At 37.7% G+C, this 16,376-nt stretch overlaps 1 protein-coding gene across 4 annotated transcripts in view; it reads right to left on the reverse strand.

Moving 5' to 3' along the window:
* Positions 1-1,914: 1,914 nt before the first annotated feature.
* AGO3 (Argonaute 3) overlaps positions 1,915-16,376 on the reverse strand; it is a 154,182-nt gene continuing 139,720 nt past the window's right edge. For 3 of the 4 annotated variants that reach the window (XM_043209647.2, XM_043209648.2, XM_043209653.2), the window contains one exon: positions 6,933-7,058. In XM_043209647.2, the coding sequence (XP_043065582.1) occupies positions 6,972-7,058 (87 nt within the window). In that variant the 3' untranslated portion in view covers positions 6,933-6,971. Of the gene's footprint in view, positions 2,017-6,932; positions 7,059-16,376 lie in introns of those variants that run through there. The other variant, XM_070279617.1, reaches the window with a different exon arrangement.

Here is a 16,376-nt window from a genome sequence, read left to right on the forward strand (position 1 = left end):
TTCGGAGGAGTATAATTTAATTGATTACACAGTGCGACAGTGATTTGAAACCTTTGAAAAGACCTAGTAGGAATTGTTCATAATTATTTCTAACACCCTCTTGACAAAATCTTGATTTATTAAGAAAAAACGTTTTTTGGGACTTTTTTGCTCCTCAAAATTCGTTTTTTGGGACTTTTTTGCTGCACATAAAAATTGGGCACTGCACAATCTCCGAGTGCCGACAAGCGTATAAGGTCGTACCTTAGCGATCGCACCATCCAAGACCATGTGGTCACCTGAGGTGACCCTCAAGGATCCGTCTTAGGCCCAGCCCTATGACTCGAGCTCCCAGACCGAACACATCTAGTAGGATTCGCGGACGACATTGCAGTAGTGGTCGTTGACAATCCCGGAAATCGAAAATTCCTGCAAAGCTGCAATTGCAAGGGTCAGCGATTGGCTCGACCAGGCAGGGCTAAGCCTAGCCCAATACAAGACGGAGACTGTCCTGATCTGAAGCAGGAAGTCATCAAGCAGCAGAGCAGAGATGCTCTCGGTCTAACCATCTCGGTGCGGCAATCGATCTTCTCACTGTGGAGCCAAAATATGTACATCAGGCTCTAACAGCGCAGAGCGGTCAAGCGGGAGAGTTAAAAGTGAGCTCAAGAGCAACAAGCATCCAAAAGTGGCAAAGACGTTGTGACGAGTTGACCAAGGACCCACCAATTGGTCCCCGACCTAGAAAAATGGCTCCAAAGGAGACACAGCGAGGAAAACTTCTGGTACACGAAAGTACAGCGGATTCGAACTACTTGTTGGCCGAGCTACTTAATTTGGCCATGATGTGGATCCAAGGTGCCCTGAATGCGGGCTGGACGAATCGAAACAATTATGAAGGAGCTGAGACAAATGAAGGAGCAATTATGAAAAGGGTCCGGGCGAAGGTTAGGCTCCAAGCAAGGCAGCAACTGAAGTGGGGTGTTAACTCACGCCATAACTGGCTTCACGCCTGCGAAGCAAATACTAGCGGCATTACCGCAAAACACTTGGAAGGAAAGCTTCTGTTAGTTTTTAAGTTTTGTAAATAAAGGAAAAATTAAAAAAAAAAAAATAAATATACGTAAAAAAAAATTTTTTATTTTGTATGGTATTGTAGGTATTGGCATTTCCTATACCTTTTACGACATTACATTATGATAAATATACCTTTAAGTACTAGAATTGCTTTCTTTAACAATTGAGCAATCTCCTTGTGTACCAGCATACTCAAGTTAATGTACTCCATAGCGCACAACTCTATTCTTCTTTCCGTTTTTGTGTCTCATTTTTTGTAAAAGCCAATCAAATTAGATGGCCATGTGTCCAACCACCAAAAATATAGAAATTCGTTCCGAAAATTGTTCAATTTTTTGTATATTAACGTCACAAAGCGACTTACATAGGCCCAAAAGCATTCGCCACTACGTGAACGACTATTTAACAGAAGCAAAATGACAGCTGCCGGCGTCTCTAGTCTCGTAGAGCGATTTAAAAAGTTGCCGAAACGGGTGCCATGTTATTCCTGGACAACACATTTTGGTACACTGGGCTGCTCCGCCATCCAAAGATTTATTTAAGGCCAAAATTAGTTTACAAGTTTCTTATCTAACGAAAGGTTCATTAGGGCCGTATCCCACTTTCAAAGTGAAAGAATTTGCATTAAACATTGGAAAAATTACTTTGTCTTCCACTTTCCCAGGAATATTCCCATTCCGACAGGACAGGAGGAAAGAAGGTAAGGGATATCCTGACATTACAAAAAAACATGTTTAAACAAGCACCTTACGAAAGCTGTTCAAACAAACAATTTAACACAAAATTTTAGCTTAGGTTTAGGAAACCTTTACAGATAAAAATGAAAAAACTACATTTAATAAACAATAACCAAATTTATTCTGTATTTATATTTTAAAGGTAAAATAGTTTATCCAAAAGAGAATCGGCAACATCTCGCTGAATACTTTGTCCAATTAAATAGGCCATTTTATGGGAATACTGAAAAATAATTAAAATTATATTTTAAAACAAGAAAGGAAAGCTAACATCGGTCGGAGCCGAAGTTGAGTACCCTAGAAGTTAAATCGGGTATATATCGCACACCTCGGATATAGTTGGCTTATCCTTAGGAGAATATCATAATAAAACCAATTAATTATAATAAAATATCTAAAAACAAGAAAGGAAAGCTAACTTCGGTCGGAGCCGAATTTTATATACCCTTGCAGTTAAAACCGGATATATATCGCAAACATCGAATATAGTTGGCCGATCCTTATGAGAATATGATAATAAAACCCAATTTGTTATAATACCAAACTTAAAACGAGTCCCAAACTTCTATCTTTAACAATACCAAAGCTGGTATTTCTACCAAGAACCAGTTATATGTCAGCTATAAGATATAGTCGGCCGACCGTTATGAAATTTGGTAGGTCGGATTATCTGACCAAAAATAGAATCTGTATTAAGTTCTATCTTCAAAAACACGAAAGTTGGGTCATTTCCGATCGTTCAGTTATATGGCAGCTATAGGATATAGTCGTCCGATCCTTATGAAATTTGGTAGGTCGGATTGACTAAAAATACAAAGTTTCAACTTTCTATCTTCAAAAACACGAAAGCTATAGGATATAGTCGGCTGATCCTTATGATATTTGGCATGTCGTATTATTTTGCCAAATAGCTCTCATGTAATTTGAACTCTCTATCTTAAAAAACACCAAAGTTATACCGTTTCCGATCAATCAGTTATATGGCAGCTATAGGACATAGATGGGACATCTTATACAAAGAAAAATTTTCTAGGGCGGGTTCCGGCGCTGGAACCCGCTGGAACGAGCGGGTATACCATTTGTACCCATTTTTTTTCTTTTAATACAGGCATTATTTTCCAAAATACCAATAACCACTTTGGAACACGCAGAATATTTAACATCCGGTTTGTTCTGGAATGCTAGTCGAAGAAATTGTCCTAATGTTAATGCTCGATTAAGAGGTTATATACCCTCTTTGTCGAAGAAAAAGAGCAAAGTTCGGATTTTTTTTAGGTATGTAGCAATTATTTAATTACAGGGATGTTTTAATTTTTTGATAGTACACTTTATTAACAATGTTTGTGCAAAATTTGGTGGAAAAATATTTAATAGTTTTTAAGGGGTGGCTGTTTCCCTTAGAGCCTTTTTTTTAGAGCCTTGCGGTGACAGTTCCCCAGGTCAAACAGGTCAACTTAAACCATAAAAGTAAAAAAATTTCATTAGTTTCCTTGTTGAACGATCGATTAAAAAAAATTTTTTTTTTTTATTCATACGGGAACGTTTTATGCTAAAAATGAACTTTTTGGTCTCTAAACATTTCACTAAAAAATTCATTTCGGCGAAAAAAAAGTTTGCGCGTGAAAAGTCGATCGTTCAAGCACAGAAGAATTTCATTACGAACATTTAAAAAAAAATTTAAAGTAAATCGGTTCAGTAGTTTTTCGCCAATCCATGTCACCGCAAAGTCATTTTTCAAGAAACACCATATCGAGATATTCGCGTTTAAAGTTTCAAGTTCAGTTCAAGGCCGCAACGAGGCGCGCGGTTAGGAGCGCTGTAACTTTTTTTCTACTGCTCCAATCTCTATGAAAATTTGGGAAAAGTTTCTTAAGGAGTTTTTCTTCAAGATAAAACAATAACAAAATTTTTGATTTTTTGAAAATAAAAAAGGTATAAAAAAGGTAAAAAAGGTAAAAGGTTAAATTGTTGCCCTTGTTGGTCAACTCTTCTTTTAACTCTGAATCTGCACGTTTCTGCCTCTTTTAATTGTAATTCACGTAACTGCGCCATGCTCAAACGCGCATTTTCATTATCTTCTTCGATTTGTCCTCCTGATCTTCGTACTCTTCTATATCGCTTCTTCGATTGGTTCTCCTAATCTTCGTACTTTTCTATCTCGCGCGGCTCTAGAATTGACCGTTCGACGACTCAAATTGGCCCAATTGCGTTTTCTTGGCATTGCTGAATGTATTTCAGTGGTCGGCAGGGCCCTATTTAAGGGGCAATTACCTATATGTACGATACTTTACACTCACAGCCTACTTACTATAAGTGCAGCCATTTCGGAGGAGTATAATTTAATTGATTACACAGTGCGACAGTGATTTGAAACCTTTGAAAAGACCTAGTAGGAATTGTTCACAATTATTTCTAACACCCTCTTGACAAAATCTTGATTTATTAAGGGGTCACGCCACCCTGAAATTTTCAAAAAATCGATTTTTTTTTTTTACTTAATTTAAAAGACTATATTCTTACGCGTATTTTAAGACGTCCCCGAAGACAATATCTTGATAATTATGGAAGTTATGTTTATTTCAAGGCGGCACTGCAGGAGGGCACCTAAGACACTTCTTTTTCTTCTTTTGCGTTTTTCTCGAAACCACTTTTTTCAAGACGGTGGGCATGATAACTCAAAAACTGTTCAACCGATTGACTTGAAAATTGAAACACATCTTCTTACATAGATTTTCCACAGAGTGACGTAGGATTTTTTTGATCCAATGGATAGAAATTTTTTTATGCAATTTTTAGTACGAAATTTTTTGCCCAAAACATTGAGTCAAGTTTTGAAGTGCTCTCATTTGCGTAATTTTTCTTCTTTTCTAAAACGGCTACGTCACTCTGATCCAAATTTATCACTTTTTAAAAAAAAATTTTGTTTACTTTTTTCTGATGAAAATTGACACGTGAATCATGCCCACCATCAAGGAGCACTCCGGAAAAACCTATGATCGCCGATGTTCATATCTCCGCCATTTTGAATTGAAAACAAATTTTTTTTTAGAAGTTATAAAGCTCATTAGTTGTATTAAATAGAAATAAAAGTGGAAAAATCCTATCTCAACTAGTTTAGTCACAAGAAATTCCTGAAAAACCGTCCCGTTTCCACGCGGTCAGGGTGGCGTAACCCCTTAAGAAAAAACGTTTTTTGGGACTTTTTTGCTCCTCAAAATTCGTTTTTGGGGACTTTTTTGCTGCACATAAAAGTTGGGCACTGCACAATCTCCGAGTGCCGACAAGCGTATAAGGTCGTACCTTAGCGATCGCACCATCCAAGACCATGTGGTCACCTGAGGTGACCCTCAAGGATCCGTCTTAGGCCCAGCCCTATGAGTCGAGCTCCCAGACCGAACACATCTAGTAGGATTCGCGGACGACATTGCAGTAGTGGTCGTTGACAATCCCGGAAATCGAAAATTCCTGCAAAGCTGCAATTGCAAGGGTCAGCGATTGGCTCGACCAGGCAGGGCTAAGCCTAGCCCAATACAAGACGGAGACTGTCCTGATCTGAAGCAGGAAGTCATCAGCAGCAGAGCAGAGATGACTCAAGCAGAGTCATCAGGTACCTGGGAGTATTTCGGTACACGAGGCTTACTTTCTTTAAGGAAGGACTTCGCAGAAGCAGAGCCCCCGTGTAGGTAACCCCGCGGTTAGGTAAAACCAGGTCGTACACAAAGGGACTGAATAGCACATACAGACTTTGCGCCCCAAGGGTTTGCTCGGGCTGCCGCACCATCTCGGTTGACGCAGCTCTGATCATCCTAATCGATCTTCTCACTGTGGAGCAAAAATATGTACATCAGGCTCTAACAGCGCAGAGCGGGCAAGCGGGAGAGTTAAAAGTGAGCTCAAGAGCAACGAGCATCCAAAAGTGGCAAAGACGTTGTGACGAGTTGACCAAGGACCCACCAATTGGTCCCCGACCTAGAGAAATGGCTCCAAAGGAGACACAGCGAGGAAAACTTCTGGTACACGAAAGTACAGCGGATTCGAACTACTTGTTGGCCGAGCTACTTAATTTGGCCATGATGTGGATCCAAGGTGCCCTGAATGCGGGCTGGACGAATCGAAACAATTATGAAGGAGCTGAGACAAATGAAGGAGCAATTATGAAAAGGGTCCGGGCGAAGGTTAGGCTCCAAGCAAGGCAGCAACTGAAGTGGGGTGTTAACTCACGCCATAACTGGCTTCACGCCTGCGAAGCAAATACTAGCGGCATTACCGCAAAACACTTGGAAGGAAAGCTTCTGTTAGTTTTTAAGTTTTGTAAATAAAGGAAAAATTAAAAAAAAAAAAATAAATATACGTAAAAAAAAATTTTTTATTTTGTATGGTATTGTAGGTATTGGCATTTCCTATACCTTTTACGACATTACATTATGATAAATATACCTTTAAGTACTAGAATTGCTTTCTTTAACAATTGAGCAATCTCCTTGTGTACCAGCATACTCAAGTTAATGTACTCCATAGCGCACAACTCTATTCTTCTTTCCGTTTTTGTGTCTCATTTTTTGTAAAAGCCAATCAAATTAGATGGCCATGTGTCCAACCACCAAAAATATAGAAATTCGTTCCGAAAATTGTTCAATTTTTTGTATATTAACGTCACAAAGCGACTTACATAGGCCCAAAAGCATTCGCCACTACGTGAACGACTATTTAACAGAAGCAAAATGACAGCTGCCGGCGTCTCTAGTCTCGTAGAGCGATTTAAAAAGTTGCCGAAACGGGTGCCATGTTATTCCTGGACAACACATTTTGGTACACTGGGCTGCTCCGCCATCCAAAGATTTATTTAAGGCCAAAATTAGTTTACAAGTTTCTTATCTAACGAAAGGTTCATTAGGGCCGTATCCCACTTTCAAAGTGAAAGAATTTGCATTAAACATTGGAAAAATTACTTTGTCTTCCACTTTCCCAGGAATATTCCCATTCCGACAGGACAGGAGGAAAGAAGGTAAGGGATATCCTGACATTACAAAAAAACATGTTTAAACAAGCACCTTACGAAAGCTGTTCAAACAAACAATTTAACACAAAATTTTAGCTTAGGTTTAGGAAACCTTTACAGATAAAAATGAAAAAACTACATTTAATAAACAATAACCAAATTTATTCTGTATTTATATTTTAAAGGTAAAATAGTTTATCCAAAAGAGTATCGGCAACATCTCGCTGAATACTTTGTCCAATTAAATAGGCCATTTTATGGGAATACTGAAAAATAATTAAAATTATATTTTAAAACAAGAAAGGAAAGCTAACATCGGTCGGAGCCGAAGTTGAGTACCCTAGAAGTTAAATCGGGTATATATCGCACACCTCGGATATAGTTGGCTTATCCTTAGGAGAATATCATAATAAAACCAATTAATTATAATAAAATATCTAAAAACAAGAAAGGAAAGCTAACTTCGGTCGGAGCCGAATTTTATATACCCTTGCAGTTAAAACCGGATATATATCGCAAACATCGAATATAGTTGGCCGATCCTTATGAGAATATGATAATAAAACCCAATTTGTTATAATACCAAACTTAAAACGAGTCCCAAACTTCTATCTTTAACAATACCAAAGCTGGTATTTCTACCAAGAACCAGTTATATGTCAGCTATAAGATATAGTCGGCCGACCGTTATGAAATTTGGTAGGTCGGATTATCTGACCAAAAATAGAATCTGTATTAAGTTCTATCTTCAAAAACACGAAAGTTGGGTCATTTCCGATCGTTCAGTTATATGGCAGCTATAGGATATAGTCGTCCGATCCTTATGAAATTTGGTAGGTCGGATTGACTAAAAATACAAAGTTTCAACTTTCTATCTTCAAAAACACGAAAGCTATAGGATATAGTCGGCTGATCCTTATGATATTTGGCATGTCGTATTATTTTGCCAAATAGCTCTCATGTAATTTGAACTCTCTATCTTAAAAAACACCAAAGTTATACCGTTTCCGATCAATCAGTTATATGGCAGCTATAGGACATAGATGGGACATCTTATACAAAGAAAAATTTTCTAGGGCGGGTTCCGGCGCTGGAACCCGCTGGAACGAGCGGGTATACCATTTGTACCCATTTTTTTTCTTTTAATACAGGCATTATTTTCCAAAATACCAATAACCACTTTGGAACACGCAGAATATTTAACATCCGGTTTGTTCTGGAATGCTAGTCGAAGAAATTGTCCTAATGTTAATGCTCGATTAAGAGGTTATATACCCTCTTTGTCGAAGAAAAAGAGCAAAGTTCGGATTTTTTTTAGGTATGTAGCAATTATTTAATTACAGGGATGTTTTAATTTTTTGATAGTACACTTTATTAACAATGTTTGTGCAAAATTTGGTGGAAAAATATTTAATAGTTTTTAAGGGGTGGCTGTTTCCCTTAGAGCCTTTTTTTTAGAGCCTTGCGGTGACAGTTCCCCAGGTCAAACAGGTCAACTTAAACCATAAAAGTAAAAAAATTTCATTAGTTTCCTTGTTGAACGATCGATTAAAAAAAATTTTTTTTTTTTATTCATACGGGAACGTTTTATGCTAAAAATGAACTTTTTGGTCTCTAAACATTTCACTAAAAAATTCATTTCGGCGAAAAAAAAGTTTGCGCGTGAAAAGTCGATCGTTCAAGCACAGAAGAATTTCATTACGAACATTTAAAAAAAAATTTAAAGTAAATCGGTTCAGTAGTTTTTCGCCAATCCATGTCACCGCAAAGTCATTTTTCAAGAAACACCATATCGAGATATTCGCGTTTAAAGTTTCAAGTTCAGTTCAAGGCCGCAACGAGGCGCGCGGTTAGGAGCGCTGTAACTTTTTTTCTACTGCTCCAATCTCTATGAAAATTTGGGAAAAGTTTCTTAAGGAGTTTTTCTTCAAGATAAAACAATAACAAAATTTTTGATTTTTTGAAAATAAAAAAGGTATAAAAAAGGTAAAAAAGGTAAAAGGTTAAATTGTTGCCCTTGTTGGTCAACTCTTCTTTTAACTCTGAATCTGCACGTTTCTGCCTCTTTTAATTGTAATTCACGTAACTGCGCCATGCTCAAACGCGCATTTTCATTATCTTCTTCGATTTGTCCTCCTGATCTTCGTACTCTTCTATATCGCTTCTTCGATTGGTTCTCCTAATCTTCGTACTTTTCTATCTCGCGCGGCTCTAGAATTGACCGTTCGACGACTCAAATTGGCCCAATTGCGTTTTCTTGGCATTGCTGAATGTATTTCAGTGGTCGGCAGGGCCCTATTTAAGGGGCAATTACCTATATGTACGATACTTTACACTCACAGCCTACTTACTATAAGTGCAGCCATTTCGGAGGAGTATAATTTAATTGATTACACAGTGCGACAGTGATTTGAAACCTTTGAAAAGACCTAGTAGGAATTGTTCACAATTATTTCTAACACCCTCTTGACAAAATCTTGATTTATTAAGAAAAAACGTTTTTTGGGACTTTTTTGCTCCTCAAAATTCGTTTTTGGGGACTTTTTTGCTGCACATAAAAGTTGGGCACTGCACAATCTCCGAGTGCCGACAAGCGTATAAGGTCGTACCTTAGCGATCGCACCATCCAAGACCATGTGGTCACCTGAGGTGACCCTCAAGGATCCGTCTTAGGCCCAGCCCTATGAGTCGAGCTCCCAGACCGAACACATCTAGTAGGATTCGCGGACGACATTGCAGTAGTGGTCGTTGACAATCCCGGAAATCGAAAATTCCTGCAAAGCTGCAATTGCAAGGGTCAGCGATTGGCTCGACCAGGCAGGGCTAAGCCTAGCCCAATACAAGACGGAGACTGTCCTGATCTGAAGCAGGAAGTCATCAAGCAGCAGAGCAGAGATGCTCTCGGTCTAACCATCTCGGTGCGGCAATCGATCTTCTCACTGTGGAGCCAAAATATGTACATCAGGCTCTAACAGCGCAGAGCGGTCAAGCGGGAGAGTTAAAAGTGAGCTCAAGAGCAACAAGCATCCAAAAGTGGCAAAGACGTTGTGACGAGTTGACCAAGGACCCACCAATTGGTCCCCGACCTAGAAAAATGGCTCCAAAGGAGACACAGCGAGGAAAACTTCTGGTACACGAAAGTACAGCGGATTCGAACTACTTGTTGGCCGAGCTACTTAATTTGGCCATGATGTGGATCCAAGGTGCCCTGAATGCGGGCTGGACGAATCGAAACAATTATGAAGGAGCTGAGACAAATGAAGGAGCAATTATGAAAAGGGTCCGGGCGAAGGTTAGGCTCCAAGCAAGGCAGCAACTGAAGTGGGGTGTTAACTCACGCCAAAACTGGCTTCACGTCTGCGAAGCAAATACTAGCGGCATTACCGCAAAACACTTGGAAGGAAAGCTTCTGTTAGTTTTTAAGTTTTGTAAATATACGTAATATACTTAATTACGTAATTAATTACGTAATATACGTAATTTATATACGTAATATAAATATACGTAAAAAAAATTTTTTTATTTTGTATGGTATTGTAGGTATTGGCATTTCCTATACCTTTTACGACATTACATTATGATAAATATAACTTTAAGTACTAGAATTGCTTTCTTTAACAATTGAGCAATCTCCTTGTGTACCAGCATACTCAAGTTAATGTACTCCATAGCGCACAACTCTATTCTTCTTTCCGTTTTTGTGTCTCATTTTTTGTAAAAGCCAATCAAAATAGATGGCCATGTGTCCAACCACCAAAAATATAGAAATTCGTTCCGAAAATTGTTCAATTTTTTGTATATTAACGTCACAAAGCGACTTACATAGGCCCAAAAGCATTCGCCACTACGTGAACGACTATTTAACAGAAGCAAAATGACAGCTGCCGGCGTCTCTAGTCTCGTAGAGCGATTTAAAAAGTTGCCGAAACGGGTGCCATGTTATTCCTGGACAACACATTTTGGTACACTGGGCTGCTCCGCCATCCAAAAATTTATTTAAGGCCAAAATTAGTTTACAAGTTTCTTAACTAACGAAAGGTTCATTAGGGCCGTATCCCACTTTCAAAGTGAAAGAATTTGCATTAAACATTGGAAAAATAACTTTGTCTTCCACTTTCCCAGGCATATTCCCATTCCGACAGGACAGGAGGAAAGAAGGTAAGGGATATCCTGACATTACAAAAAAACATGTTTAAACAAGCACCTTACGAAAGCTGTTCAAACAAACAATTTAACACAGAATTTTAGTTGGCCGATCCTTAGGAGAATATCATGATAAAACCAATTAATTATAATAAAATATCTAAAAAAAAAAGTCCCAAGCTTCTATCTTCAAAAAAAATAAGTTGGTATTTTTACCAAATACCATTTCCGATCAATCAGTTATATGGCAGCTATAGGATAAAGTCAGCCGATTTTTGTGAAATTCGGTGGGTCTTATTAAATAATATTAAATAATAGTGGGTCGTATTAAATTGGCAAAATGCCAAAATCATGCAAAATCCGAACTCTCTAACTCAAAAAACACCAAAGTTATACCATTTCGGATCAATCGGTTATATGGCAGCTATAGGATATAGGCCGATTCCGGAAAGACAAAAAATAGAAAATCCCAAAATTCTATTCCTCATTACTAAATTACTTAAATAAAGTTAATAAATGCTTGCGCAGACATAAAAATTATAATAATGCGATTTAAGTCAAATGCGCCCTTTTGTTCGATTACGAGTTTACAATAATATGCCAACTTCATAATGTCTACTGGCAAAAACTCGGAGAGCCATCACAGGACTCTCTTGTGGCGTACTTCCGACTACCAAGCTCATACGCCATTGACTGAAATTAGTGGTAATCAATTGGTGCGAGATCCGGACTATACGGTGGATGTAAAAGAACCTCTCATCCGATCTCGTGGAGCTTCTGGCGCGTCACCAAAGATGTGTGTGACCTGATGTTGTCCTGAAGGAAGACAATTCGGCCTCTATTGATCAAAGATAGTACATAGATGGGACATCTCATACAAAAAAAAATTTTCTATGGCGGGTTTCGGCGCTGAAACCCGCTGGAACGAGCGGGTATACCATTTGTACCATTGTACGATACGTTACACTTACAGCCTACTTACTGTTATAACTATAAGTGCAGTTATTCCGGAGGAGTATATTTTAATTGATTACACAGTGCGACAGTGATTTGAAACTTTTGAAGGGACCAAGTAGGAATTGTTTATAATTATTTCTAACACCCTCTTGAACGTTTTTTGGGACTTTTTTGCTCTTCAAAATTCCCAAACGCGTTATTTTTAACGCGATTTTAAAATATCCGACGTTTTTTAATAGTGAAATATTGTAGCTTTGGAAATAAAATAGAAATAGACAAAAAGGATACAATTTGTACACAAGAAACTGACATTTTGTTCGTGTTTTTCGGACTTTGACGTAATTTTTTCGGTACACCTTACCAGAAAAGGTATTATCTTTGACACATATCAATATTGTCTGATTAATCCTCAATAAAACGAGACCAAGGAAATAATAATTTTATTACCGCTTTTCCCAAAAAAAGTCGGCGTTTTCCGGGATCAGGCCGGAGTCATTTGGTATGAGCTCCTAAAACTTGGTGAAACCGTTGATGGCGAACGCTACCTGCAACAATTGGATGAATTGAAAGAATCTCTGCTCCAAAAACGCCCAGAATACGCAAAAATGCCCAGAATACGCAGCTCAAAACCATTCTTTTGGACGACAACGCGCTATCACACCGGGCAAGAGGCACCAAGGATTTGGTAGCCACGTTTGGCTGGGGTAACCATGCGGCTTATTCACCACACTTGGCTCCATCAGATTACCATTTGTTCGCCAGTTTGGTACACGGATTAGCCAACCAGAGCTTTGATTCCTATGGAGACCTTAAGAATTGGGTAGAAGACTGGTTTGGGTCCAAAGAAAAGGAATTCTTCTGGCGAGGAATTCATAAATTGGCCGAAAGATGGGCAAAATGTGTGGCTTCTGAAGAGGCATACTTTAAAGATTGAAATTGTCACCATTTTTTTTAAATAAATTTCCAAAGTTGTAAAAAAAAACGCAGTTTCATATGCATAGACCTGGTAGTTTTTCAACATTACGCCACAGTCGAGATGATTTTAAGCAAGCATTATTTTAATTATCGTCCGTTGAACGTGGAATAACGGGAAGAGTTTGTCTGAAATCCCCTAAAAGGAGTAACAAAGAGCTGCCAAATAGTTTATCGTTTAGTTTAGATTAGTAATAGTTGCATTCATCCCAAATAATTATTTTACATTGTTTCAGCACTACGATTGTTTTTATATGTTGCACACTGCTGACACAGCTTAAGTGCTGAATGAGCTGTTCTGCCTCCATGTATTAAAGTTGCTGCAATGCGGGAATATGCAATGGCCAATGCGATGCCATTTTTTTAATCGTAATTCCACCGGGATAAAACGTATCCTATGTCCGTCTCCTGGCTCTAAGCTACCTCCCTGCCAATTTTCACTCAAATCTGTTCTGCCTTTCTTGATTTATAAGTGGTGTAACATAACAGGACTTTTTTATATAGATTTTTAAGAATCAATTAAAACCAATATACTGAGTTAGAAACGGTATATTTCAGTCGACATAACTACCATAACGCCGACTGCTTTTAAGCATACATAGCTGGCAAATAACTTTCAACCTTTTTTTATCTTTATGTTCAGTTTATGAGAATCATGATAATTCTCTAATGATAATAAACAAACTTTGACAGCCGAATAAACTACCTTGTATTATATCAGGATGAGAACAACCGAAAAAATTTTGACAATCACTCTTTAGCAGTAAGTCTCCTGTTACTTTCTTTTGATTTTGGTTTTCGTCTGAGTGTTTTAAAGAGATTCGTCAAATGCTCGCCTACTGAACATCGCTAACTGAGAGATATGATTCACGTTCGCACAGAGACCCACATTTTTATACCCTTGCAGAGGGTATTATAATTTTGTCGAAAAATGTGCAACGCAGTGAAGGAGACATCTCCGACCCTATAAAGTATATATATTCTTGATCAGGATCACCTCCTGAGTTGATATGAGCATGTCTGTCTGTCTGTCTGTCTGTTTCTACGCGAACTAGTCTCTCAGTTTTAAAGCAATCTTTCTTTTGCACGCAGTATATAAGTCGGAACGACCGGGATCGGTCGACTATTTCATATAGCTGCCATATAACTGATTGATCGGAAATGGTATAACTTCGGTGTTTTTAGAGTTAGAGAGTTCAAATTTTACATGAGGCAAAATAATACGACATGCCAAATTTCATAAGGATCGGTCTGCTATATCCTATAGCTGCCATATAACTGATTGATCGGAAATGGTATAACTTTGGTGTTTTTGAAGATAGGAGCTTGGGACTTTTTTTTTAGATTTTTTATTGTAGTTTATTGGTTTTATTATGATTTAATCATAAGAATCGGCCAACTATATCCGATGTTTGCGATATATATCCGATTTTAACTGCAAGGGTATATCAACTTCGGCTCCGCCCGAAGTTAGCTTTCCTTTCTTGTTCAGTTACTTCCTGTTCCTGACTTAAGTTACTTAAGTCTTGTAATGAACATAGCTTGCAAATAACTTGCAAATAACCTTCTTTTTCCTAATGTTCAGTTTATGAGAAAAAACGTAAATAATTTTGACAATCACTCTCTCTCAGAGCAGGAGAGTTACTTTCTTTTGATTTTTCGGTTTTCGGTTGAGTGTTTTACGTTGAGAGATTCGTAAAATGTTCGCCTACTGAGAGATATCATTCAGATATCATTGATATAATTGATATCAGCTCACTGAGAGAAATCTTTGACGTTCGCACAGAGACCCTCATTAAAATGCCGATTGACCGAAAAGGCAATTAATAAAGTCTTTTTGACACTTTTAATTCTGTTAAAGTGGGGATGCACAGGGGTACAATGTGTAACTTTTTGAAAGAAAAAGTAATTTTTTTAATTTTTTATTTAAAGTTCAGCCTAACAACTAATAAAGAGTTAAGATTTTGGGTATTTATTAAACTACGTCGTTCGCTTAGAATAAATTGTAAAACTCATATATTAATAAAATAAAATAGTTACAGACTTGGGCAGATTTTGGGCATTTACTTAGCACTGTAAGCAGACTGAAGAGAAGTGTCGCAATTGTTCCCTTACTCATCCAAGAGAAAAGATATGCACGACACTTAAAGTCGTGCACTTTATACAAGTGTATAAAGTGCAACTACTTCCACACAGCTACGGGACGACCAAGAAAATCTTTCCCCTCTTTTGAACTAAAAAGTAACTTAATATTAAAAAAAAAAAAAATTTTTAACTTAAAATGCTCTCTCAACAGATACTTGAGTACCGGGATGGTAAAGACTACATGTGCAAGCGCACTCAGGTTTGACGATTTTAGCCTTACATTTGTATAAATATGTTCAATGTCGTTGTTTAATGGTAAACGACGATAAATTTTGTTCTAATTTTGTTTATTTCCCGTCCGATTTTCGTATTTATTATCTTCTCTGAGTATCCAAATGTCACAAAGGCAAATAAAAGAAGAACCACAAAATTTCACACACACACACACATACAAAAAAAGACTTTTGAAATCGTCTCACAAAGACAAACGGTCCTGGAAAGAATAGAGCAAATGGGAACAGAAAATAGAACTCGTCATTTGAGCGAGAGCTAACTTTGTATACGAAAAAAGCAAACGGTTGCTCTCAGACATTTTCATCACTCATTGATCAACACTTATTTTGAGACCCCAGCAATCGGTTAACAGTTATTTGCGAGCTATGCAGTCATTGTTGTTTTGCATGTATAATGTGCCTGCCCCACCGATGGATCAATCGAAGCGCAAACGAACACTTCTGCATAGTGCTCCTTTTAGAGACTAAAAAACAGAAAACATTCAATGAGAATGAGAGTAAGAATTACATAGATGAGCGTTAAATAGAGAGTAAGATGCTCTCTGGGCCCTGTCGCAAGAAATTTTTTCGTCCATTTTTGTTGTATGTAATGAGTAGTCTATATGTTGAATGGTTAGTGGTATTACAAAACCTTTTTTTTAACAATTTTATGAGTAAGTTTATTAATGAAAATTAATAATGGGCATTTATGCGTTTATGTTTGGGGCTGCCTCATATTATCCCATATTATCACTCCACCAACTCGACTATGCAAGCATCCAAATGATGCTCTTTTTTACCTAAATCGTGGAAATAATAGTACCAATATTTGTCTGGACCCCCTAGGTAACATTTTTTTTCGTCTGCAAATACGACGTACTCATTGGATTACGTCATATTCGTTGGAACAAACGTAAGTCGAGTTTCTTTTCGAACTTAATAAAAAAAAAGTGGTTTATCTTTTGGTTTTAGCCTTTTGAAATGATCAGCTTTCTTAATCACAAAACCGTTGATTTTTTTGCCTTAAAACCAGTTTTTTTTTATTATTTGGCGGTCGAGTCTTGGAAGCTGGAAGCCTCTCGGAGTATAGCTACAATCTGCTGCACTGGTTACACGGCAAATTAGAAAGAAATAAACAATTATATTTTGGAGGTG

The sequence above is a fragment of the Drosophila bipectinata genome, chromosome 3L (genome assembly GCF_030179905.1).
Source record: "Drosophila bipectinata strain 14024-0381.07 chromosome 3L, DbipHiC1v2, whole genome shotgun sequence".
In the NCBI taxonomy this organism is placed as follows: domain Eukaryota; kingdom Metazoa; phylum Arthropoda; class Insecta; order Diptera; family Drosophilidae; genus Drosophila; species Drosophila bipectinata.